This window comes from Pleurodeles waltl, chromosome 1_2 (genome assembly GCF_031143425.1).
Source record: "Pleurodeles waltl isolate 20211129_DDA chromosome 1_2, aPleWal1.hap1.20221129, whole genome shotgun sequence".
NCBI classification, from domain to species: domain Eukaryota; kingdom Metazoa; phylum Chordata; class Amphibia; order Caudata; family Salamandridae; genus Pleurodeles; species Pleurodeles waltl.
The window spans coordinates 668,510,637-668,536,687 of record NC_090437.1 but is presented as its reverse complement, the minus strand read 5'-3'; the positions used below and the strand labels follow the sequence as shown (position 1 = coordinate 668,536,687).

The 26,051-nt window shown below is 43.7% G+C and overlaps 1 protein-coding gene across 3 annotated transcripts in view; it reads left to right on the top strand.

Moving 5' to 3' along the window:
- OTUD4 (OTU deubiquitinase 4) overlaps positions 1-26,051 on the top strand; it is a 449,310-nt gene that overhangs the window by 187,468 nt on the left and 235,791 nt on the right. For 2 of the 3 annotated variants that reach the window (XM_069242606.1, XM_069242605.1), the window contains exons 8-11: positions 8,078-8,135; positions 8,813-8,927; positions 9,046-9,110; positions 9,339-9,439. In XM_069242606.1, coding sequence (XP_069098707.1) covers positions 8,078-8,135; positions 8,813-8,927; positions 9,046-9,110; positions 9,339-9,439 — 339 coding nt within the window. Of the gene's footprint in view, positions 1-7,734; positions 7,785-8,077; positions 8,136-8,812; positions 8,928-9,045; positions 9,111-9,338; positions 9,440-26,051 lie in introns of those variants that run through there. The other variant, XM_069242607.1, reaches the window with a different exon arrangement.

Below are 26,051 nucleotides of genomic sequence, written 5' to 3'. Positions count from 1 at the left end.
TTTCTTTAAGCAAAGTTTGTGATTTGCAGGGGATTTTGGGTGAAGAAAAACTGGTGGGAGCTACGTGAGTCATGCACCCTGGCACTAGTATGTTAATGTTAATTCACCACTCACACTGGTTGGTTTTAGCACCTCCAGAAATACTGGTTTTAAAGCATTAATAGTTATCAAAGTATCAGAGTATTAAAATCAAGCCTTGTGAATGTGAGCCATAAGGCCTCTTCGCAGCATCAACCGCTTTAAGGTCTATTCACGCACAACACTTTCATACCGCCCGCCATGGGCCCAATCCAACCAAGCATTGTACTCATGTCAATTTACTGCTGAAAGGCAAGGGCCCATCACATTCACATGCCACAGGACGTAAAAAGTTTGACTATATTTGACCAAATAACCGTCTTTCTTCACTGTAACATTTGTAATAAAATTGATAAGAAACTATGCATGGCAAGGGCCTTGATTTATAGTTACCTTTGTGCCAGAGTTATAGTTACTTAAAAGAACTTTAACTATAACTGCTGAATTTCTATGGTTTTGTACAAGTAAATTCAGAACCTAACTATAACGTCCCTGTAATCTGGTTTTTTTCAATGTATCTGAACTACCTTTACTATCTGCCTTCTTCCTATGCAATATCCCTGGGAAAGCACAATTAACCTAAGCTTTTCTTACCCGCTCATGTCTGACCTTGGTGTCTTTGGTCTTGGTGAATACCGTTGGTGCTGTTGTTACTCAAAATGGTAGGACTCTGAACTGGTAATGTTTGCCTGCTATTACAAGCTTAGATATTTGCTGGGTGTATAGGGATGTGGAAGTAAGCATCTTTTAGATCTAATGCTGTCATGTAGTCTTGTTTTTGTAGTAGAGGAATTATATCCCATTCCCACAAACAGATGTACACTAGGTGAGTGACATTTTCCATATCACGTGTGTTTTTTTCATATATGTGTGGTTTTCCTGAGGCCCAGTCACGACCCCCAAGGGAAACCACACATGTATATAAAAACAATTATGCCCCCATAGGGGGGGTCGGCAGATGTCAGCAGGGCCGACTCGCCATTTTTAGTTTGTTTTTTCTCTTTAACTTTTTTTTGTTGTAATTCTTTTTAATACTCTTGGGGGGGAGGGAAGGGGCGATCAGCACACCTGGGGGGGGTCCATGCCTTTTTTAGCCAAAATAATGCCAGTGGGTGGGAGGGGACGCACTTACATGACAGCTGACCCCCATCTTGACTCCCTGGTGGCCTAATACCGCCTAATACCGCTTCTTTGCTGTGGATCACGGCTGCGCTATTCTAGACAATTTTTGTTGCCGTAACTGATAAGTTAAGAGTCTCCCAGCATTTTTTCTTCTTTTACAATGACACTGGTGAATAAGAAATAAACATTTTATCAGCATGTGTTGTATATAAATTATTGAATTTGATTTTTACAGAAAATTATTTCTTCAATATTTCAGGAGATTCAGTTTGAGAGTAGTTATCTGTAAGATTAGTAACTTCCTTCTCAAGATTTAACCAAGTATCATTTAAATGTTTTTTTAAGTATTGCTGAATCTTTCATAATCAAGCCTCTTATCACAGCTTTACCCGTGCCCCATAGTATACTTGCACTATTAACTGAGTGTTCATTATTTTTTAAAAATTGTTCAACATGTACATTTAGTTTTGCTTTTTCTTGGGAGGGTTTATATGCAAAGAGATTAAATCTCCATGTAGGTTTTGGGGAAGTGGACAGACCTTTGTACAAGTGGATATCTACAAGATTGTGGTCTGAAAGACTACAAGGTATGATATTTGTTACTAATTGTAAAAGTGAAGGTGAAAGTAGAAAATAGTCAATTCTTGACTTAATCAGGTGTGGACATGATATAACAGTATAATTCCTTTCATATGGATGTAGTAGTCTCCATGTTTTTTGAAGGGCATAATCTTTTATGAAATTGTGTAAAATATATCTGTCACTAGTATGGTATGTGTCAGATTTCCCTGATCTTTCCATGAATGGGTCAACAGTTACATTCTAGTCTCCTCCTAATAAATTACGAATAGATCAAAAAGTGGATAATAATCTGCTAAATTGAGAAACGTAAGTCGTTTTAGAATCAGTAGGGGCATAGATTGAACCAGTAATCAGAAAAGTATTAAGTATACGAATTTTGGAAAAAAATGTATCTCCCTTCTCAGTCTTCCCATGTTTGTATAATCTTGAATGGTAAATTTTTGTTAAAAAGAATTGCAACACCACATTTACCTGTAAGGGTGAGATCCATAGGTGATTTATTGGGAGCGATGCTTGATTGTATAACATGTCCAACCCAATCTCCCTTCAGTTTTTCACTTTCTGTTGCAGTAAGATGAGTTTCTTGTAATAGAGTGATATCAGACTTATTTTGACCAAGATATGCACGATTTTTTTTTTTCTTAATAAAATGTGTAAGACCATGAACTTTCAACGATGCAATCTTTAATGGTGTTGTAGAAGATTGCATAATACAAAAGAAAATGAAAATAAAGAAAGTGAATAGAATCAAAATTACAATTATAAAAAAAAGTATTAGTAAAGGAGAGTAGTGGATATGAGGAGAAAAAGAGATCAGATATTTACAATAAAGACATAGAATCATAGTAGGACGAGAAACAAATATGTAAACAGTATGAAAGTATAGAGAAAATGTATGTGGTAAACAAACTCTAACGATATGATTAGGAAAAGGGGATATAGGAAAGAATAACAGTCAAACAGATATGTAATTAAAAATGATTTTGATAGTAGCAACCAATGAGAAATGTTGGAAATGGCCCTTTTTGCAGGGTTATCACTAAACATTTTGCCTTCTTCCTCCTATTGTTTTTGCTGGTTTTGGGCGTTTGGATACTCTACCACTGCTGACCAGTGCTAAAGTGCAAGTGCTCTCCTTCTAAATTGGATTGGTGATGGCTTTTTCATGATTGGCATATTTGATTTATTAGTGAGTCCCTAGTAAAGTGCACCAGGGGTACTCCGGGCCTGTAAATCAAATGCTACTAGTGGGCATGCAGCTCTGATTGTGCCACCTACATAAGTAGCCCTGTAAACATGTCTCAGGCCTGCCACTGTAGTGTCTGTGTGTGCAGATGTAAACTACCATGTCGACCTGGCAAGTGCACCTACTTGCCAGGCCCAAACCTTCCCTTTTACTACATTTACGCCACCCCCAAGATAGGCCCAAGGCAGCCCCATGGGCAGGGTGCAGTGTATTTAAAAGGTAGGACAGGTACTGGTGTGTTTTACATGTCCTGATAGTGAAATACTGCTACATTTGTTTTTCACTATTGCAAGGCCTATCTCTTCCATAGGGTATTATGGGGATTGCGTTGAAATATATTTTAAGTGCAATTTCCCATTGGGAGAAGATAGAAATATGGAGTCTGGGGTCATTGAATACACAATTTAAAAATATGTCTGATGTTAAGTTGGTTTTTAGAGTGTAGAATAGAAAATGCCACTTTAAGTGGGCATTTTCTTGCTTAACTATTCTGTGCCTCAGCTTGGCCGCTGAATTCACGTCCGGGTCATACTGACAGTTGGGCTGTTTGTGAACTTATTCATCAGTAACACAAAGGGAGCTGAGGCGTGTCCTGCATATCCTGATGGGTCTTCCTGGGCTAGAGTGGGAGGGAGGAGCTGATACCTGCTCTTAAAAGGGCTGTGCCTGACCTCACACAATACAGTCTCATAACCCCTTAGAGTGTGACTGGTGCAGGACAGGGAGAGGCCGTGTCTTGTGCGCTACAAAGGCTTTCCTTTGAAATTTGCCTACTTCAAAGGCAGAAATTAGTATAAGTATTGGACTGCTGACCCCACAACTTTAGACCACTTCTGGACTGAGGACATTCTGCCAGGAAGAAGAGCTGGATGCCATAGGAGGAACTGTCACTCTGTCTGTTTGCTGTGCTTGCCGGCTGCCTGCTGCTTGCTGCTTCTGACCTGGGAGGGAAAGGACTTGACTTTGCATTCTACATCCTGCTTGCCAGGGTTCTCTGAGGGCCTGAACTGAGCCTGCTTCCTGTTGTGGAGTTTCAGGGACATCAAAGACGTCATCTGCCAGTGCCTGGGCTCTGAGAGTCCTGACTTGCTAAGTGGTGCCAAATCCAGTCCCTGGGCCTTTTGAAGTAGAAGCTGGTAACCTGAGTGATAATCCTTGCCCAATCCAATCATAAATTATTTATTTGGCATCAACCTTAAAAGTATAAGAACAACAGGTTATACAAATTCATTATAAAAAATAATTCCTTGCACCGGAGTTGTTGTGGCAGAAAAATTGACACAGTGCCTGTCTTGTGGCTGCAAAATCAACACATCACCTGCTTCAGTGCAGATCCATCGTTGCCGTGCGTCTGGATTTTTTTCATTCATCATTCCTGGGTATCATTTTTCATCATCAAAGTTACTCTGCAACCAGGACTCGACGCATCGCTAGTCTGGCAGGAAAAGAATTTACGCACCGCTAGCTAGGCAGAAAAAGAATCGATGCATCACCTGCTGGGCGGGAAAAGAATCCATGCATTGTCTGTCCTGCGTGAAAATAATCAACACATTGCTTGCTTTTCTGACGCATCACCCTCCTTGCGGCCCACATCATCTTTGTTTTTGACGCATCCAAGGTTGTGTGTGTTGTAAGGATACAACTACTGATTTCTCAGGATTAAGACTCTTTTATACTTTCTTTATATTTAAAAAGTGATATCTCCACTTGTGTATGTTGGATTTTTGCCGTTTTGGTTTTGTTTGATTTAGATAAATATTGGCTATTTTTCTAAACTGGTGTGGAGTCCTTTTGTGCTGTTTTCACTGTGTTACTTTGTTACTGTGTTTGTATGTACGAATACTTTACATATTGCCTGTGAGATAAGCCCTGCCCGTTTGCGCCAAGCTACCAAGGGGGTAAGCAGGGGACATCTTGGGTGTGTGACTCCCTTACCTTTACTAGAGTGCTGCTTGGACAGGGTGTAAACTGACTGCCAACTAGAGACTCAATTTCTAACAAGAAATTATTGCCCAACACAGTGATAAGACAGCAATGTACACTTATCAGAAAGAAACTTTAAACTAAAGTAATGAATAATAGATGTCACGAATTGAAGGCATCAGACTTCGTCCCCCATGCACCCCATTTTCCACACACGTATAATGTGGCCCTGATTTCCAAGGTTTTGATGGATCTCCATTATCTAGGTTACCAGGACGGCCCCAATGCTGACAAGACCTTGGAAGGGGGTTTAATACCTTAGGGGTGTTGCCACAGCTGTCGGGTGCATGCGGCAGCAGGAGGTAGCGGCCTACTTCCGTACCACGGTTCACTCCTTTGGCCCATCACTTTCTCCTCACTCTGTCACTGTCGGGGGACAGGCGAAGCAGTCGTCGTCACCCTGCTTTGCGGGGCCCTAGAGTCAGGGCTGCCTCTACAGTCAAACTCTTGGTCTCTTTTTGTATGGCAGCGTCCCCAGCCCTTCTAAACTCCACCACCAAGCGCTAGCAGGCTGGTCACACAGCTTTCCATTACAGCCAGAGAGCAGCCCATTGTGGTCATCATTTTGGGGCCTACAGCTTCACAGGTATGTCAGCCACACAGGGTTACATTGGCTAAGGCATGGTATTGCATAGCTGCGGCAGTACAAGAATTAGCAGCAGGATGCCAGGGAACCTTAAAGTGAGTCGACCATCTTGTGGAAGCCAATGGCAGTTGCTGCTCAGCGAATAAGTTGTGGAAGTAGTTGCATTCCGGGCTGTAATCTTTTTCTTTTTTTTGTTGCTTTGTTTTGCTGTGCTGATCGTGTTGTACTATTGCAGTTTTGTATAATTGTGTGGTGAGTGTGTTGTAATGTGTTGTTGTTTCTTGTTATTGTGGCATTGCTTTGTCTTGTGTATTTACTGTCGTATTAGTTTGTCGTCTGCTGTGTTATATTTTTGATTGGGTCATGTTATTAAATTGTATTCTGTTGTCGTGTTTCATTTCATTGTTGTGGTGTTATTATTAGTTGGGTCCTTATTAGTGTTTAATGTAATCTCCACCATATTCCAAAATTGTGGTCCGAGTTCCAGAGGCATGGTGGGGGCATTGAATAACAGATGGTTGTGAACGAATCATTTAGAACTATATCCCCTAACTGTCTTCTGCCTCTATGGAATACATTGGCTGTGATCTTGCTGTTAGTTGTATTTGAGGGGTTTCTCAGAGTTCGCTGTTGTGGACTCTGACATGCACATATATATCTTAAGTGGCAGCAGGCACATACACATTGCAACAAAGTACTCCTTGCTGGGCCAAACAAAGCATTTGCAAAACAGGCTCTGGCAGTGCGAACAATTCTGGCTTACCACTTATATAAATTGCAGACACAGGGTTGCCATTGAGATATTTAGCAGAAAATTAATACCGGAGCAGAAAATGACTTTGGCCGCTTCACCCACGACATGTCTGTATCCACAACATGCCATGGCTTTGTAAATGTGCATCACTTAAGAACTGGCAATGTCAAAATGGCCCCCACGGAGCCCCGGTGTGGAAAGGGGGTTTAAAAGAAAATACCTTTGCGTGCCCTTTCACATTTTCTGTGGTCTCTAATATTTTTTTTGTTGCATCTTCTCTCATTAAACTATGTATTTGTTTCTCTTTTACTCTGTGAGGTGGTAAAGCTTTATTTAAACATATAAATTACGATACGTTAAAAAAAATAATCAGTGGCATAAAGCAAAATGATGGGGCCCGACCAGAATGTGACGAGGGTCCCCTAAATCTTCTATATCTATCTGTTGGTCGTGGGATCAGTGGTGGCCCTTTAAGGATTGGGACCCCTATAGTGTTTGCGCCATCCCCCTTACCTCCAACCCCCGCCCTCCCATCCTCCCCTCCCGTTGCACCACAGGGGTCTGCGTTTCACCACTGACTGTTTTATGGCTATCTCAGGTAGCCCCCTAAGAGTAGTTCAGCTAGCCACTTTTTCATTTTGTTCCTATGGTAAATTAAAGATTGCCAGTATGAGACCTACTGAAAGGTGCAATGAGATAACTTGATAGTCCAGAAGAATATGGGTTACATATACTTTTTGTTAGGTATTTATTTTTGTAATAAACTTTCTTATCTCAAGGAGGATCTCCGTCAAAATCGTTATCGGGTAGATTATTAGCTCTAGAGGTCTTGGCTTATTTGCACTATGGCGGCAAGATATTTACATATCTCTTCACTCCAGTGGGATGCGCAGGACCTTCAGGCAGATTGTCTCCATATGTCTCACAACTATCGAAAAGTCTCATGTCGTGTCTAACACCTTTGAAAGTCTTGGCTTTTTGCTCAACAACACTTTGCGTGCTGGGACGTTTTCGGTAATGATCAAACCGAAAGCGTAAATCACTAAATACAACCTGCATTAGATTAATAAACCAGCACTGGCTGAAGGAGGCGTACTGATACGTCATGCAGCCACCTGTCCCTCTTGGTGCTGACACCTACCACCTTGGAGTCTGACGCCTCGGAACGGTGGTTTATCTCATAACAAGGCATGTAGTTTTCTAAACTCACACCTGGCGGGCCTTAAATCTTGAATGAACCCTTCACTGCGCCTATCCGGTTGTGATCGGGCAACTCTCTGCCTGAAACTCGGAAGGGGAAGACCGGTTGCCATGGAGAATGGGAAGTGGCCTTTTTGCCTCAGGTGCAAGTTATTGAGACTTAATGAAACTGGATGAGGAGGGACGGTGTGTTGGAATCGAATGGGCCAGTTTGACTTTTCTTCTCTGATCAGGCTAGTTTATTGCTGTTTATCCCCAGGAAGCAAACTACTTATGCTTGGGCTCTGAAAATTGTCAGGATGATAGCAAAACTGTTAACAGCAGTTTTCTAAAAAACGCGTTACGAGTCCATAGTTATTACAGCCAATCACTTTTACTATTATTTTTAAGAAACACGATGAAAACTTGTTCGAATGAGGTGTTAGCATAATTGGGATGCGCAGGACGCAGTGCTCCGTGTTGTTTTGCTTGAACCTTTCTTCGTATGTGGGTTGTAAAGCAGAGTTTGTTTCTTATTCTTTCGCAGGAGTAAAAACGCTATTGTGGGCAACATGAATGGGTTTAAGACTCCCTCGGGAAACAAGGTATTTGAAAGTTATATGTTTTATGTTTGTATTATACTCATTCGTAAAGACAGTTCTCGTGTGATTCGATACTCTGTTTTTTGTATTCACATTTCATTTCTGTCAAATGTTCGGAATAAAACGAGTTACTCTATTCCGGTTTTCCTTAATTACCCAGCAAAGGAAGGGCCACCGTGCCGGCTCTCATCGACAGGGCACCATGATCATTTCTTTAACTTATTTTTTTTCGTTGAATGGGGCTTGATGAAGTGCACCAAAACTACTGCTCCCAGAAACCACTAAGGCATCAAATGGAAATAAATACCTGTGCGGAAACATGCTGCCTTGCTTACATATTGTCTTAGTTACGTATTACAGTCTGGCAACGCTGTACATTGTTCATTTGCTTTGTGCACGGTTAAAAGTACACATGAAAATGTATGTCGGTTGTTCATTATTTTCTTTCTTTGGTGTTAAATATTCTATATGTTATACTGAGACGCCGCTGTCGCAGAATCGCCTGCTTCCCGTGGCCCCAAACTGTTACCTTTCTTTGATTTCTGGGCCTTACTGTTCTACAAACGGAATGCAGTCACGCTGTCTGGATTGGGAAACTAACGTACACGGGGTAGTTTGAGAGCCGTGGGTTACGCACTTTAAATGTATGAATGTTTTTTTTTCTTCCCTTACTGCAACAGATCCACGGCAGTGGAAGTCCCACCTATTTTTTCCTGCCTCGAAAAGTTCTTCGATCTCTTAACCCAGCACTTTACAGAAACCTGGAATATGATGTTTGGCTTAAATTGAAACGAGGTTAGTAATCCTTTTTCTTATTTGTGAGCTGGTGAGCGCAGATATGGGTGTTCCAAAGAAAGACACCATTAAGGGCGGTCTAATCCTTTATTTACTGTTATGTCGTTGCTATTTACAGAGCAGCAGAGGCGCGATTTTTCCATTGCTGCTGGAATGCAGTATTCAGTCGGAGACAAGTGTAAAGTGAGTACTGTTACTCATTCAATGTGCGTCAGGTGGTACCACCACCCATGGTCCCTTTGCAGTGTCCACTGACGCAGAATCAGGCCTATCTATAGTAACCTTTTTATATATCACTCATCAAGATCAGTTTGCATTAATTTGATTGAGATGGAGCAGAACGAGGCACGAGTGATGGGTTTGAATGTAATTTTCACTACTTGTCTTTTCTTACACATTGCTGTTTTGCAGGTACGACTGGAAACTGGTGGGAAGTTATATGATGCTCATATTCAAGAAGTGAGCTCTGAAAATGGACCTGTTGTTGTATTTGTCGAAGAGTTTGGAAAGAAGTATGTTTTTATTTTTTTTAATTTGGTCACGTTTCAACATTTTTACCGCTATGCCCTGCCCTCCTTTTTTGCTTTATTTCCTCCACGCAGCCATTTTCTATGAATCAGCTGCCCGATTGCCAAGCTCTGTCTTTTTGTTTGAAGTGGATGTTTGTGAGTTTAATAACAATTGTAGACTTCCAAGGGGGCTGGGCCATATTTGAGCTGACTTTATTAACTCATCATTGCAACCCTTAATTGTATATATTGCTGTGTGTTTGCTTTCCAACAGATATGGTGTTGCCTTATAACAATGGAAGGTATCCAGTAAAGGGCTACCCATCCTAGATTGCCACCACTATCTGTACTCAGCACCTTACCTGGGTTGCTTGATCGGCATGGATCTCTTTTTTGTCTTTCAGTCTTTAGTCTGCTTCCTGTAACAATGTTTTTGTTTTTTTTAAACATGTTTTTATTGCAATTGGCACCAAATCGAGGCATATAAGACGTTACAGGTGACGTTGGTAAAAACAACTGTCTCAATTACACAGCATAGTGACATCAGTAATGTTTGTCCAGCTACATAAACACAGGTATTGAAATGTATCACAACAAAAAAGCCAAAAATTATATGTAAGCGAAGAGCGCCAGCAAGCGACCAGCACAGAAATTCGCTCCCCCGCTTCCTCTTAACGAGAGGCAGAAATCCTTTCCCCTACTTCCTCTTAATGGGAAAGCTGGGGAGAAATGAACATGAAAGGGTTGCAGACGGGGCAATGGGGGGGAGCTAAGGGGGTGGATGGGCCCAGACAGAACACCCCCCCCACATGTCGTCTCCCACATGCGGGGGCCCACAATGATAAAACACTCAGCCACATCCATTTTCTCACTTCCTGTAACCTTGCTTTCATCTCGCAGTAGTATTGCTATTTCTGCTTATTTCTGTACATTTAAATCACATTACGGGTGTTGATGACTACAAGACTTTTAAACATCCTGATGATAAGGCCTTAGTGAAAAATATGGAGCGACTTTGCCAATCTTATGGTATTCAAGTGGCTCTTTCATTGGATTTGTGTTTCATTCCTGCTGCACCTACTGTTGACTGCTTACTGGGGAGGCTGAGAAGTAGCACTTACCTTATTTTTTTGTGTGATCCAGGGTGGAGGTGATATGACACTGATTTCTAAGAGGTGGGACCCTCTTGGCTTTTCACGCATCTTTAGTGTGGTGACAGAAACCTGGTTGTATGGCTTTCTTACCATGAAGTTACTCATTTTGTCTTGGTAGCGCAGAGCAGTATTAACCTCGATAGAATGTACTGCAGTTATGCTTTCATACTTGGAGGTTATCTAAGCTCCTGCAGCTTTCATTCTGTATTTGGCAGAACCGATATTAGGTTACAGGTGTTCTTCACTGTACTGTTGTTTTGTTTGAACAACTATGGAAACACCCCTCTTGATACATCACTGTGTAGAATACAACGTCCATGATGGAGAGGCCGTGAGACAGAAAGACTTGACAGAAAAATACATTCATAAGAGACTCCACAGGTTACCTGACTCGTGCCCTAGAGTCCTATGGCATCCTTTTCTGAATCATTTTGGTCCTCGCCCCAGTAGGATAATCAGATGACAGGTGATGCTACCTCAGAACTGGACCTTGGGGCCAACTTGTTCAAGGAGAGGCCTTTCCTAGAGTGGAGTCAGTTTGGACTGCAATAAAAAAAAAAATCTAGCATACACAACAAGAATTTTCAATTCTATTAAGGACGCAGAGATGAGGATTATGCTTCTCTTTTTTTTTTTTTTTTAAACATTTTTTTTTTTACTTGTAACTTCAGCACTAAACACATTAAAGTAAAATCAAACTACATTGCCCATCTGTCACTGTAAACACATCACATGCCCCTTTCAGAGGAGAGTAACCCCTAGGAGTATCAAACCACATTGCGTCCTCTTTCATTGTAAATAAAGTCTCATAAGTGATGCACAATCCAATCTGAAAAATATATAGTCACCAACAGTTCGAGTGGACCCCAACATGGATCCAAAACCTTGAAACACTGCCTCCACAGAAGACCAATGGGGTCAACAGATCGCCATAGGACACCAACTCTGAGGCTTAGAAGGAATCAGTCAACCGGACTCTATTCCCATGTAACTCCAGATTAAGCTGGAACACCATATTCAACCAGTTTGCTGGTCATTACCAGAAATGAAAAATTAACCATAAAATAAAATCTATAGAATAAAATAGCCCCAGATACCAAATTGTGTAATACATCCCAAATCAGATGGGAAAATAATCAAACAATTGTATAATCATAATTTATTGACAAACATGATGATGATAACTACCCAGAGTGGGATAAACCTCGCCTCCGTGTCCTTAATACAATTGAAAATTCTTGTTACGTAAGATAGAAAATGTTATATTCTATGTCAGGAGCAGAGGCTCGGTTATGCTTGTTCAAAGCTGATTCACCACCACAGACGCCACATCAACAATAGGCTTACAATAGAATCCATGAAATTTAGTTTATGAAGACCAATCTGCAGCTCTGAAAATGTCTTCTAAACAAGAGCCTAAAGAGAAACACTGTAAACCATTGCTCCTCTGGAGGAATGAGCTCCAAAAATTGAAGAACCAATACCAGCTTTGTATAATAACCATATAATCGCACTGGCCAAGGTAGCTACAGTTACAGGTCTAAAAGGATTTTATAAATCATTAAGTTGTTGGCTACCTAAATCATGTCTCAGTTGGCATGTCATTGCCTTACCATCCTTTTAACCATGAACTACACACAATTAAGGATTGTCTGGAAGATTTGGATAAGGTACTGACATGGAATGGGTTTTGGTACACCTAGTAATATTGAACGTCATACCTTCTGGTGGGCAAAAAAAAATCTCTACTTGCCAGATCTAGAGTATGAACATCTGGCACCCTCTTACATGAGATTAGGCATAATAACATTGCCATTTTGGTAGAGATCTGTTTGCGGGACCAATATTTGCTGCTTTTGTTCCAAGAATGTAAGTACAATATCAACATCCTAAAGAGAAGAGTACTTTGGTCTCGGAGGGCTGGCCATACGAGTGCCACTCCTCAATTTGGAAACCATTGGATGTTCACCCATCGGTTTGCCATCTATAGGGAGGTGTCAAGACAAAATTGCAAATCTGAAATTATTCACTGTCCTACGTGCTAAACCTGTAGGGACAAGCTCACCAACTACTGCATCTCTTCCAAGTAGAGGAATAACGTTTGTGGGTATCTCTTGCCCATGCTTGCCTGATGAAATTTGCAGCCTGTTGTGAAATGGCCAGGGAATGCCACCTGTCCCTGAAACCATCCAAGCCATCAACCAAAGCTGTCCTGAGAGGATTAAGGGATGGGGAAGGCCATCCGAATTCCAGAGGAGAATTTGACGGATAGGAAGAAGAAGAATCGGAGAAGCACAGGTCAGAGATATGGCTACTGGGAACCATGGTTGAGCTTTCCCGCAGGGCGTTCTAAGAATGATCTCTGACTTCTGAATCTGAGTTCTAATAGGACTCTGGGGTTCATTAGGAACAGGGGAAAAGCAAAACCTCAGAACCGAGACCAGTCCTGACGGAAAGCATTTGACGCCTGGGCTTCCGTGTCTGGACACCAACTGAAAAACGTGGTCATTTGTCGATTGAGCAGTGAAGCAAATGGGTCCACTTTGCATGGGCCACAAAATCTGAAAAGATGTAGAAATAAAGCATGATTCAGCTTCCTGTCGCTGGAGTCCCGGGGATGTCGGAAGTTCCGGTCGGCCACTTGGTTCTTCTTGCCTGGGAGACATTCCACTTGAAATGGAAATGTGATGACTGATGTAAAAAGTGGCAAAAGTCCTTAACAATTTCCGCTAGAAGACAATACTTTGTCCCTCCTAATTCTTCTGGAAGGAGAGACTCCTGATGGCAAAAGAGCCCACCAGGAGTTCCAAGAAATTGATATGGAGACCTAGCTCTGCTTCTGACCAAAGTTTGCCCCCCCGTCCCTTCCCCACAAAAAAAAGTGAGAGAGATCACATCTCTTCCCCCAGGCCCACCATCTGTCATCGGACTCATCACTATTTCCGGAGATGTGCTGAAAATGGCCTTGCCATTCCAAGCTTTGATGTGAATCAACTTCCACTGAATTTCCGTTATACCTTCTACTGATGGATGCACCTGTTTTGAGAAATAAGAGCCCTTACAGGGATGTTGGATTTTTAGCCTCTGAAGAGCCCTATATTGGAGGGGACCTGGAAAAATAGCATGAATTGAGGATGCTAAAAGCCCTACTCTCTTGGCCGTCGCTGTCAATGATACAGTCTCTTTGTCTAACGCAGACCTCCATTCCCTCTTGATGCTGCGTATTTTCTGAGGTTTAAGAATCAATTTACTGAAGACTGAATTTATCTGGAAACCCTGGAGTTTTTTTTTTTGGTTGTTTTTTTTTGAGCCTGAGTCAGGAGGGATTTCTGGGAGTTGATTATGAAGCCCAAACTAAAGGAATTGGATGGTCCAAGAAAGATGAGCAAGAAGAGTCTGAGGATTGTGTGCCATTAGGAGAAGTTTGTTTAGATATACCATCAGGTGGACTCCTCTTGCTCTGAGGGATTCCACCTCTGTTTAATCAATTTGGTGAAACACCACATGGCTGAGGACAGTCTGATGGGGGTGAGATTCGAATTCCATACAGTGAACTTGTCATTGGAATTGAAGAAATCTTCAGTGAGGAGGAAGAATGGTGATGGAAAGGTAAGAATCTTTCAAGTCTAAGCGTACCATCCAGTCGCCCTCCCGAAGGATATTCCCTAGCATATGAAAGCCCACCATTTTGAAGTCTGTATAGAATCCAGACACAGAAATGCTTGAGATTTAATACAGGGCGATAACCCCCCCCTTCTTTTCCACAAGAAAAATGGGACTGATGAACCCTTAGTGTGTGGGGAGTACAAAAAGATATTGCGTGTTTAAAAAAAATAAATAATTATAAGCAGATTCAGTTTCTGAGTGTATAAAAATCTGTTCGTTCGTTCGTTCGTTACTTTATTTCGGCAAATATTGCCATAAAAGTCAGGACAGGAAATAAATACGACATACATAAATACATTATACAATAAAATATAAGATACAATGCATACAGTTGGCAAGAAGTATATGGATGTCCCCATGATTAAGCAGTATCATTAAGTGTATAAAAATATAAGTAACAATTTATAAAATAATTAAAAGCCAGAACTAAGAGGAAAGGAAAAAAAAAAAAAAAAATTAATTAACTTGTCGATAAAACAGTGCATCATATACCTTTGCAAGGAGGGGGATGAGCGGGCCACCTGACAAAGCGTTACAATTTGTGACCAAGTCGATTCCTGATAAGGTACACATTATATAGGAATCTGCTTGTGCCAAACACCACTAGTTGTGAAGTATTGGACTGAAATATGCGCACTGCTTCTTTATAGGATCTGACCCCCACATATTTACAAACGGGTTTGATCCACCGATCCCTTGGTTTCTTGTATACTGGGCAAAAGAAGAGTAAATGAACAACGTCTTCTTTAGCCCCTAAGGTACAGAGAGTGCAGAGTTCACAACCTTTTACCCCTCCCCAATTGCATGTGTAAGCATTGATCTGTAAGACCCCGTACCTAAACTGTAAATAAAGTGTTTTTGCCAGAGGAGGGCCGACCTCATCCAAAAATTGTTCGAATTTAGGTGTATCTTTTATGTTTAAAAAATTCAAAGTCAGAGTACCAATCGATGAACTATGCAATAGCTCTCTGTTGACATAAGACCAAAAAGTGTCCTTTACATTTTTCCTGGTACATGTTGTCATATTCTGTGGAGCTTCCCATAGGTGTGATAAACCTAATCTCTCGTACCACTTAGATACATATTTTAACCAAGGGGTATTCATATGTCCATCTATCTGAGTTAGTTCAGTCAGTCCGTTCTTGTAATCACTCAACTCCGGGGTTACCCATAGCCTGACCCAATACAGCAATGGTCTTAATAATGCTTGATAGTCTGCTCTTTTAAGATTAATATCAAGGAAAACAGGGACTAGGGGGGTTCTTGTCGGTATTTTAAGTAGCCTTCGTACAAAATGGTTTTCCGTTTTTCCAAAGTTGTTATTGCAATGGAAGCCCCAGAGTTCAGCACCATAAAGGGCGGTCGATTGGGCCTTTGCTTTATATACTTCCAGTGCTGGTGAGATTGCTTTAGAGTAACTGGCTCTGTGTATTTTTAAAATAGGCATTGAGTTTTGTTTAAGGGCTAGGATGCTTTTATCCATCTGCCCTTTCCAGGACAGGTTACTATCCAGCATCATCCCCAGATAATTGAAACTCCCTACCTGTTCCAGTTTTTGGTTATCCAAGGACAGATTATTCCTGAGGGATTTCTTGGAGTTTATTGACATATACTTTGTTTTGGTAGGATTTATTTCTAGCCCCTTCCCCACGCAATACTTCTGGAAAGAATCCACCAAATTCTGTAAACCTCTCGGAGTTTGAGAAATGAGGATGGTGTCATCGGCAAATAGTAATGCCGTAACCGGCTCGCCACCTAGCTTCGGTGAGTCATGTACACAATCCCTTAAATAGATTGGAATATCATTAACATATAGTGAGAAGAGTGTAGGAGCTAACACGCAGCCTTGGCGCACACCACGGTCTACAGGTATGGCCCTTGAGGTCTCACCTTCTTTACCCCACCTAATTTTTGCATAGTTCCCTGTGTGAAGCTTGATAAGTTCTTTAAGTAGTTCCCCAGGGACCGCCATGTTTCTTAATGTAGACCACAACAAATTGCGAGGAACAAGGTCAAAGGCGGCCCTTAGATCCATGAATGCCACATAGAGGCTACCCTTCCTTATGTTTATATACTTCCAACAGATGCACATGAACCTAAACACCTGGTCAACCGTACTTACTTTTATTCTAAAGCCAGCCTGATATTTGGTTAATATTTTAGTCTCTTCAATCCAATCTAAAAGCCTGTTTAAAATATGTCTGGCATATATCTTTTGAAATGAGTCTATCAAACTTATTGGGCGGTAATTACTTGGATCGTAGCGATCACCTTTTTTAAAAATTGTCATAATTTCTGCCCCTTTCCAGGAATCGGGGATTGGTGTGCCTGCCACAATGGAATTACTCAAGTAATTTATGTAAGGCCCCCACACATCCACATCATATTTTAGAAGATCTCCGGGGATTTTATCAGGGCCTGGGGCTTTGCCCAATTTCACAGCTAATAAAACCTTATTAGTTTCTTCTAAACTAAAGGTTAATGGAGCAACACTTATCTCTGAATTTGTCTCATGGTCCTCGAAGGGCAAATTCTCCTGTTTGTTAGCATAGAGCTTAGTGAAGTGGTCGCACCAAGTATTTTCATCTAGGAAAATATCCTTTGTTGAGCTGCCCTGCTTATTTCCATTAGCGATTAAATTCCAGAACATACTCTGATCCCGTAGCTTAGCTGCATTCAAGAGATCCTCCCAGAAATTTTCATCCCATGTTTTTTTAGCTTGGGCCAACATTTTTTTGTGGGCTAGTCTATTGTTTTTTATATCCAAGCTGTTCCCGGATTTTACTGCTTGGATTAGTCTTGATTTTGCTATACGACAGTCTTTATTATACCATGGGTTCGCTGCCTCAAGATCATTCCGTTTCCTATTACCATCTTTTTTATAGATTTTGCTCAATAGTGGGGTTAATGCGTCTACCAGCTTAAGATGTATGTCAAGCACACCTTGTGTTCCCACTAATGCTGTCTGAAGGCCTCCTACCGTGTCAGTAAATACATTGTATATATTTATCAGCGTTATTTCAGTTCCCAAGATATAGGGCCATCTTAGGGCACGCCTGTTATTAGTTACCTCTAGTTCCGCGACCGTGGTATTTAATAGGGTCTCTTTTTTGGATTTAAAAATGAATGATTGAGAATCCAGCCATAGTAGGAGGGGAAAATGATCACTCTCCGTCCTAAGGTCTATCTTGAAGTCGGTTATTTGGTCCCATATATTCCGGGTAGCCATTACAAAATCTATATGGGATCTGGAATTTCTCTTAAAATAGGTTGGGGCTGCTGGTCTGTCTGAGCGAAATCGACCATTACAGGCCCTTAGGTCATGCGCCACAGTCAACTGTAAAATCTGTAAGGCGGCTTTTGTGCCTTTAGCTGCACTTACAGATTTTAAGGGCAGGATGTCATTAGCAGCATCTTGATCGTCAAATAATTTTTCCAACCCCGGGATAGGCTCATATTTACAGTTAAAATCTCCACCAACTAACACCTTTGCATTATCTCCTAATGAGTCTAGAACGGAGTCCAAGAGTTCTACTACCTCTGATTCCTTGTTAGAAGGGAACGGTCTGTTATATATATTTATTAGATGTATAGTTTCTTTCCCTCTTGTTTTGATTTTAAGGCCTAGTAGGTCCGGGGAGGGGATGGGTAGCGGGGTGACATCTATTTCTAGGGTCACTTTAACCCAGATGACCAGTCCTCCTGAGGCTCTCCCTCTAGTTGATGGAATAGCATGGGAACAATAGGTTTTATACCCCAGCCTATGGGGGGTTTCTACCATCCAAGTTTCTTGTAGGAGTATGATGTCGTAGTTCTCAATATAGGAGCACCATACCACATCCTCAAGGTTCCTTGCTAAGCCAGCTATGTTCCATGATATCAATCTAATACTTGATTTTCCTTTTACACAGGGAGGATCTAATACTGTAAGTAGGTTGTCTTTTTCTGTAACGTCCTCCAGCTCAACTAAGGGGTTTGGCTCTTTATCTTAGTTGTAGTTTTTACTAGTGTCTTTACTAGTGTCTTTACCCTCCATGGTCACTGAGAGGCACTTATCCGGTACACCCGAACTAGTTGTCTTACTTAAAATAGAATAAGGGGATTTAACGTTGTCTACCAATTTAACTGTCCTTGTATTTCTGGGACTCGAGGGTACTATAAGTTCCGGTTCAAGATCTTCTATACTCTGTTTTTGTTCCCACGTCTGGGTATATACTAACGTTTCTGTGATGGGATCCCCTGCTCGTGGGAGTCAATCGTTTTCGTCCAAAGTGCTCAGTACCGAAAAGGTATTTCCAGTTGGGGTATAAGAGCTAGTGTTTCTTCTAATAGTCAAGGGTCTGTGTTTTTTAGAAGGTTCTGATGTACTGGCTAAGTGTCGATAAAAATAACCCAGAGGATGCACACCCACGTCAGATTCCTTTATATCCAAGGAGGCTGCTCTAAGAAGGACAGTCGCAACATGTTGAGGGTGCCTAAAATTGACAATTACACAGTCTCCCTTACATTTTTTCCTTCCGTTTCCGATCCATGGTATCCGTCTAGTAGACAGTATTTGATCGGATAGGTGTGGGGGGAAACCACAATTTTTGTTTAACCAGGCAACTGATTTCCGTTTGAGAGAATCATGTGATTCCTCACGGAAGTTCACTGCTGTTGGGTCTAAGGGAGGAATGTTCGAAAGGACTATGACATAGGGTTCACAATCAGGTGGAAGGTTAATAAAATTTGGTCTGTTCACAGGAGTAGTGTTCCTCACAATATTAGATGCAGCTGCTTTCATATGAGGGGTACTATCCACCATACTTGGTGGCTCCCTATATTCAGGTAAACGTGGCCTCTGTGCTTCAACCAATTGTTCAGGGTTGCCGGATTGGACGGATAGCTCACTGTTTCATAGTCTGTTCCATATACATTTTGTCTAAAAGACCACCCAACCTAGATACCTCCGTAGATAGTAATTCAATCTTTTCCATAAGAGGTTTAGTCATATGGACTAGTTTTTCCTCAAATAGCTTAGCGATGTGGCCCAAGAGAACACCATTCACATCGTCCTTGTTAATTGTAATCCCATTTTCAGCTACATTACTTCTATGACCATATTCTATCATTGGTTCTATTGTTGGTTTGAAATGAGTGTTACCCCGCTTGGATAGCATTTTTCTGCATTTTCTAACAGCTCTCTTAGGGGGAGAGTGAGACGATGCAGGCTCACTCGGGGGCTCCAATGGGACTTGATTTGGTGGCTCTAAAACTAAGGGTAAAGCGGCTGAGTTTTCCAAAGGGAAAGCTTCAATATTAAGGGGGTCCATCATAACAGAACCGCTACCATTGTTTACAGGAGAAAACATTTCTGGGGTGGACTCCTTCCCTAAGGACTTCCTTCTATCAGTGTTTATCTTGCTCACCATTTTAACCAGGTAATTATCCAGGGTGGAAATATTCTTAGCCATTCTACACCGCCTTCACGAATATGACGACCACTACTAGTTTTTGATAAATACTAGACTGTCTAGTTTTATGGCCCTGCACTATACAGAACTTTTATATCGTTTACAAAGTATAGGGCCTCTACATATATCAGCAATAACACAGAACAGCAAGTGTATAACACCCAGAAGACACAATGAATCAATTTAAATGGAGCCCAGGTATACAGCTTACTAAAACGTTATCAGATTCAATAAAAACAATTACAATTAACTGCTTAGTGAACTTGCTCAACCCGACCCCTTCTGGCCCCCTAATGGCTCCCTAACGGACTCACAATGGCCTGTCCTTTGCCCGACCCCGCTCAGCCAGGGGCAGGATCAGTTTGATATCACCTTCGGGCGTATGAGATCCGTTTGTTCTGCTTCCGTGGTGCTAGGGGACCTGGCTAAAGTAGTCCCGTCCTGGTCCGTCAACGCTCCTCCCACACAGCGGTCGCAATGTCGGGCGACGGCGGGGGGGAGACGTGGAGGTCAGCAGAGGGAACAAAAGGGACAGCACCCCCCGAGGACCACAAGGGCACACAGGTATGCTGCACGATACAGGTGTAATTAAATTACAGCATTAATATGTCTGTGACCAGATAAAGAGGGGTGGCCCAGCCCAGCCTCTTCCTGTCGATGACGGGCGAAGGACGGGCCCGCCCTTGGCCCGGGCTTCGCCCGGGCGCCGCCCGCACGCGTCCCGCGGTTGCGGGCGCGCTGTGAAGTTAAGAAGGGCTTCCCGCCCTATCAGCAGCTGAGGCTGCCTCCGACAATGTTTAAAGGGCTCCCGCCCTGGAAAGAAGCTGTGCGAGTCCCGCGGTTGCGGGCGCGCTGTGAAGTTAAGAAGGGCTTCCCGCCCTATCAGCAGCTGAGGCTGCCTCCGACAATGTTTAAAGGGCTCCCGCCCTGGAAAGAAGCTGTGCGAGTCCCGGGCGCGCTGTGAAGTTAAGAAGGGCTTCCCGCCCTATCAGCAGCTGAGGCTGCCTCCGACAATGTTTAAAGGGCTCCCGCCCTGGAAAGAAGCTGTGCGAGTCCCCAAATCTGTTCTGTTTGGGGAAAAATACATTGGTCTTGGAGGGAATACCTGAATCGAAGTCTCATAAAACTCTAGTCTGAAAAAGTGAACAAATTCTAAGACCCAAGGATCGTTAGTAATAAGTCTCCAGTTGTCTAAAAACAGGCTTGCTCTCCACCCTCTCCCCCCCCCACCAAAAATAACTTCTGAAAATTGAATTATTCTTACCAGTATATCCTGATTCTTGAGTTGCTTCTTCCGGTCCACGGCGGGAGCTTTTTCTGAAACAGGATCAACTGCCTCTGGAGCAAGTGATATAGACGGTGGTGTCGGATGTCTCTCTATACCAGCCACCTCTACCTCAAGGGTAGTGATTTTGTTGAAAGCTTTGAAAGGAATCCCGGCCTGGCGCCTGCCCATCATATAGCCAGGCCTCTTTTGAACACTTTAAGAGACAGTTGTGCTTTCACTATTGTGGAATAGGTAGAACAAAATTTAGCTAGTTCCTTAACAAAAGGTCCTCTAAATAATAGTGTAGGATCGATTCGCATAAGAATAGATCTTCTCCGCTCTGTAGATATGATGCAGTTAGAGTTCCCAAGTTAACAGATAGCACTCCACACCCAGCCTATCAAGATATTGGGATCCACAGGTGATTGGTATTCTTTGGTGTGGTAAGCGAGCTCTAGGATTTTAGTCAGTGGTCCGGCCATGTCAAGAAGCTTATCCTGGTAATTATGCCACACCCTATCTAGGCGTTTTTTTTGAGTCTTTTGCATTTTTTTTTTTCATGAAGATGACCATAGTTGGGTCTACCTCCGAAGTATCCAAAACGTTGCCTTCTAAGTCTGGTTGAGGGCATTCTGTGCGCAAATGAGCGTGAGCCTCTGTATCGAAACCATGGCGAAGGTGTGTTTGAACATATTTTGCCACACCTGGGGAGGAAGTCCAATTAGCTCTAGGGTGCATGATTTCTGTGGGTTCAGAAGTAAGAAAGTGATGTGGTTTGGGACGAGGTACCTGCTTTTAATGTGGGAAGGTTTATCCGAATCGTCCCTGTCATCAGTTGTGATGAATCAGGATCTTATGAAGTAGAAGTTGAAGTATTAAGTGTCATGGGACCCTGATTGGTGAGGTGCGCTATAGGCCTGATCACCTCCCCTCTAGCGCAGAAGTTTAACAAAGGCTTCTGTACGTGCATCTGACTGCATCTTATCACTGGTATTACCCTTGTTAGCAGAAGTAGGATCCTGACCAGGGATAGGATGACCCGGCAGTCAGTTCTGGTGGCGGGCGCAATACAGCAGCTGACCAGTAAAAGGGCAAAGGGCCCTGACCAGGGCATCATTCACAGATTATTGTTCCCGACAATGTAAGGCCTCAACTAGGTCCATTTCCAAATGGTTTCCACCATCATTAAGCAAATAGTTCTCTTCTGCATCCTAAGGCTCTAAATTAGCCATTCTCTTGACCCGAGCGAAAAGTAAGTACTTCGAGAGAATAGGGGGTGTGGAAAAACCCCTGCTAAGGAATGGAACTGCTGAATTTCAAGTGTGGAGGGTGCTGCCTTTTCACAAAAATACGACTCTAGACCAAGCCTGCGTAAATATGATACAACCCTATGCTGTGTGCAAACAGGGTGTCGGGGGAACAAAAACGCTAAGGGAAGCTTGTGGGTCACCACGCTGTGCTCAGGATGTCTGCGATCGCACACAGGACTCACCGGCATCGCTAGGTCATTCTGTGCATGCACATAGGAAAGGGAAACAAAAAAATTGAAAGGGGACACAAGGCCACACATGGAGCGAAGCAGAGGCCGCTCAACAGAGGAAGGGAGAGGGATCGGAAGACGCAAGTAACACCAAGGGAAAGCAAGCTGATTAGCGGTGACTGGGTGTAGGAAGCTGTCTCTGTATATACTATATCAAAAATGAGATCTAGTGTGCACAGTCCAGGGGTTCCCCAGAGGCTAAAGTAGATAATACTAATGCGGTCTTGTGGTAGTTTGGTCAAGCAGTTAGGCTTACCAGAGGGTAGTGCGAAGCATTTGTTGTGTACACACAGACAATAGAAGAAGCACACCCTCAATGACTTAATTCCAGACCAACTGATTTTATATAGCAAAAATATATTTTCCTAATTTATTTTTATAACGACAAGATTCAAGTTGCAGGTAAGTACTGCAATACATTCAAATTTCACACATGTTATCAACAGTACTTTGTTCGAAGTCGGCAAGTTATACAGTTTTTGGATTATTGGCAATCATCTGTTTTAAAAATGGTCACAGTGCAATTTTCAGAAACAGTTCCTGGGGGGAAGAAGTGTTAGATTGTTTTGCAGGTAAGTACAACACTTAGTTTCAGTCTCCGGGTTTTAGGAAGTCCACCGGTTGGGCTTCAGGTCAACCCCATACACCCACCCCCAGCAGCACAGGGCCAGCCGGGTGCAGAGGCCAAAGATGAGCAAATTTACCGTGGGCTCCTGTGGAGACTGGGTACTCGGAATCAGGTCTGCCTGCATGTAAATACCCGTGACTCGGAGGGCAGACGGGGGGATTGGAGGGGCCACAAGTCGGCACCAAACACACACCCTCAGCGGCACAGGGGCGGCTGGGTGCAGAGTGCAAACAGGACGTCGGGTTTCCAGTGCTGATCCATGAAGGAACCCCGAAAAGGGGGTGAGGGGAGTCCCTCAGAGGCTTCAGGCGAGGTCTCGGCCACACCACCAGTTGGACAGGGAGGAGGGCCGCTTGCTGAACGTGCCTGCACCGGGTGTCGGTTTCTCCCAGGCTTGGGGGCCTGCGGGTGCAGTGGGTCCTTTGGCATCCGATATTTTCTTCCGGAGCTTTCGGGCTCAGGGGGTCCTCGGGATTCCCTCTGCAAGTGTTGTCATGGAGAGGTCAACCCACGGTGGGCACTTGCTCAGAATTGCTTGGGGATCTCCTCTAGCTCTTTGAACCACCTGGACACGGGCTGTGGGCGTCTGGTGCAGAGTGGTTAGGACTCACACATTCGGAGTGAGGTGGGAGTCGTTGGTTTCTTTTTGGACAGGGCCGCTGTCCACGGGAGTTCTTGGCCCTTTTGGGTGCAGGGCAGTGGTCTGGAGCTTTACAGAGGTCGCTAGCCCAGCTGGATGCGTCGTTGTTCTTTTGCAGGTTCTTTGAAGCAGGAGACAGGCCGGTTGGGCTGGGGCCAAATCAGTTGTCATCTTCCTTCTTCTATACTGGGGGTTTCAGCTTAGTAGTCCTTCTTTTTCTTGTTAGGTCACCAGGAATATGGTGAGTTGGGTTCAGGGAAGCCCTTAAATACAAGATTTAGGGGCGTTACAGGGGTCAGAGGGCAGTAGCCAGTGGCTACTGTCCCTGAGGGTGGCTACACCCTCCTTGTGTCTATTCCCTTTGGGGATGGGGGCACATTCCTTTCCCTATTGGTCCCGATCTTCCAAACCAAGATGGAGGATTCTGCAGGAAGGGGGTCACTTCAGCTCTTGACACCTTAGGGGTGGTCCCAACTGAAGTGGTAACTCCTCCTTGTTTTTTGTAAGTTTCCCACCAAACTTGCTGCCAAAAGTAGGGCTTTGTCTGGGGGATGGTCATCTCCACTACCTGGAGTGCCCTGGGGCACTGTAACACGAGGCCTGAGCCTTTGAGGCTCACCGCCAGGTGTTACAGTTCCTGCAGGGGGTGGAGGGATGTGGAGCACCTCCACCCAGAGCAGGCTTTATTTCTGGCTATATAGAGCACAAAGGCCTTCACCCCATGGGCTCACAAACTTGTCTGCTAGTAGCAGGCTGGCACAGGCCAGTCAGTCCTACATTAGAGGATTGGGTAAAATACAAGGGGCACCTTTTAGACTCCCTCTGTGCTTTTTAGAATAAACCCAACACTGGCATCAGTGTGGGTTTATTATTCTGAGAAGTTCGATAACAAACTTCCCAGTATTCAGTGAAGCCATTATGTAACTGTGGATTTTGTAATGACAAACTCCCAGTTCTGCCTGTGCAGCCTTACGGGTGTCCAGCTACCAGCCCATGCTGCTTTTGACCCCAGACACTGTTCTGCCTTCCTGCTGATGAGCCAGACTCAGGCCGGAGGAGCAGAACAGGATATCATGCAAGGGAGCGGTGTGACCACCTCTCCCTGTGTATTAGGTGTTTAAGGGTTGGGGTGGGGTGGCCTCTGAATGCCACCAGACTGCTTTGAAGGGCACATTTGGTGCCCTCTTTGCATAATCCGGTTTGCACCAGTTCAGGAACCCCCGATTCCCGCTCTGCATGAAACTACACAAAGGACAGGGGAGTGACTGCCCCCTTGTCCAGCTTCTCCCCTTGGAAGGTGCCCAGAGCCCTGCAAGGTGGCCACTTGATTCTGCCATTTTAAAAATAAGATGGGCAGAGGCCCCTGGGTGCATCTTTTTGGTTAGGCCAGACAGGCAATTTCCCAGGCGCCCTCTGATAGGTAGGTCACTGCAGAGAGTGACCAACCCCTTTTTAGAGTTAAAGGGTTCCCTCATGGGTGGGGTCCTCTGATTCGACAAGCAAGACTCTACAAGGAACTCTCTGCAAGACATCTTCTGCCCTTGGCCCCTGGAATTGCCGATGTTCTTTACCTGGAACCAAACAAGTCTGCTCCTGGTGGGATGGCTCCTACTGCAACATTGTTTCTCTGCATCCTGCAAGAATTCTGCCGCATCCAAGGCTGTGCATCTTCCACGGTCACAAGGACTCTGTTTGCACCAGGAAGCAAGAAAGAATCTTCCTTAGAGTGAAGGAGTCAATCCCCTGCAACCGCAGGCACCTCAAGGCATCGTTGACCAGTTGGTGCAGGGGGGTGGGTGGGTCGGTCTGCTGTCTCTGGACATCCGAAGATCCTGCAGCACAGGTAATGAGTCTGTGGCTGCCTCTGGTTTCTACTTGTCTTCTAGCCAAGTTGGGAGACTGTATGACCTTGTCTGCCACTAGACTGGCTCCTCAGTGCACCACAACTGTTGCTTTTGCCAAGGCTTTGTGACTCTTCCTCCGGGAGATCTTCAGCCTCCAAATAGCCCCAGCACTCTGCTAACCGAAGATCAGCTCCTGTTGTGCAATTCCTGTGATGTGGGACTTCCGTTTTGCTGGGAGGGTAAGGCCTCCTTATGACTCCCTGTGTCTGGCACCTGTAGGTCACTCATGGGGGCTCCATCAACTTCTGTTGGCTTTCCTGGGTGCTGACTGCCCCCTGTGTATAGTCTCCTCGACCTTGCTGGTCCCCACAACTTTGCAAACTTTTCTTCTATATTTGCACTTACCAGTGCTTGCTGGAGACC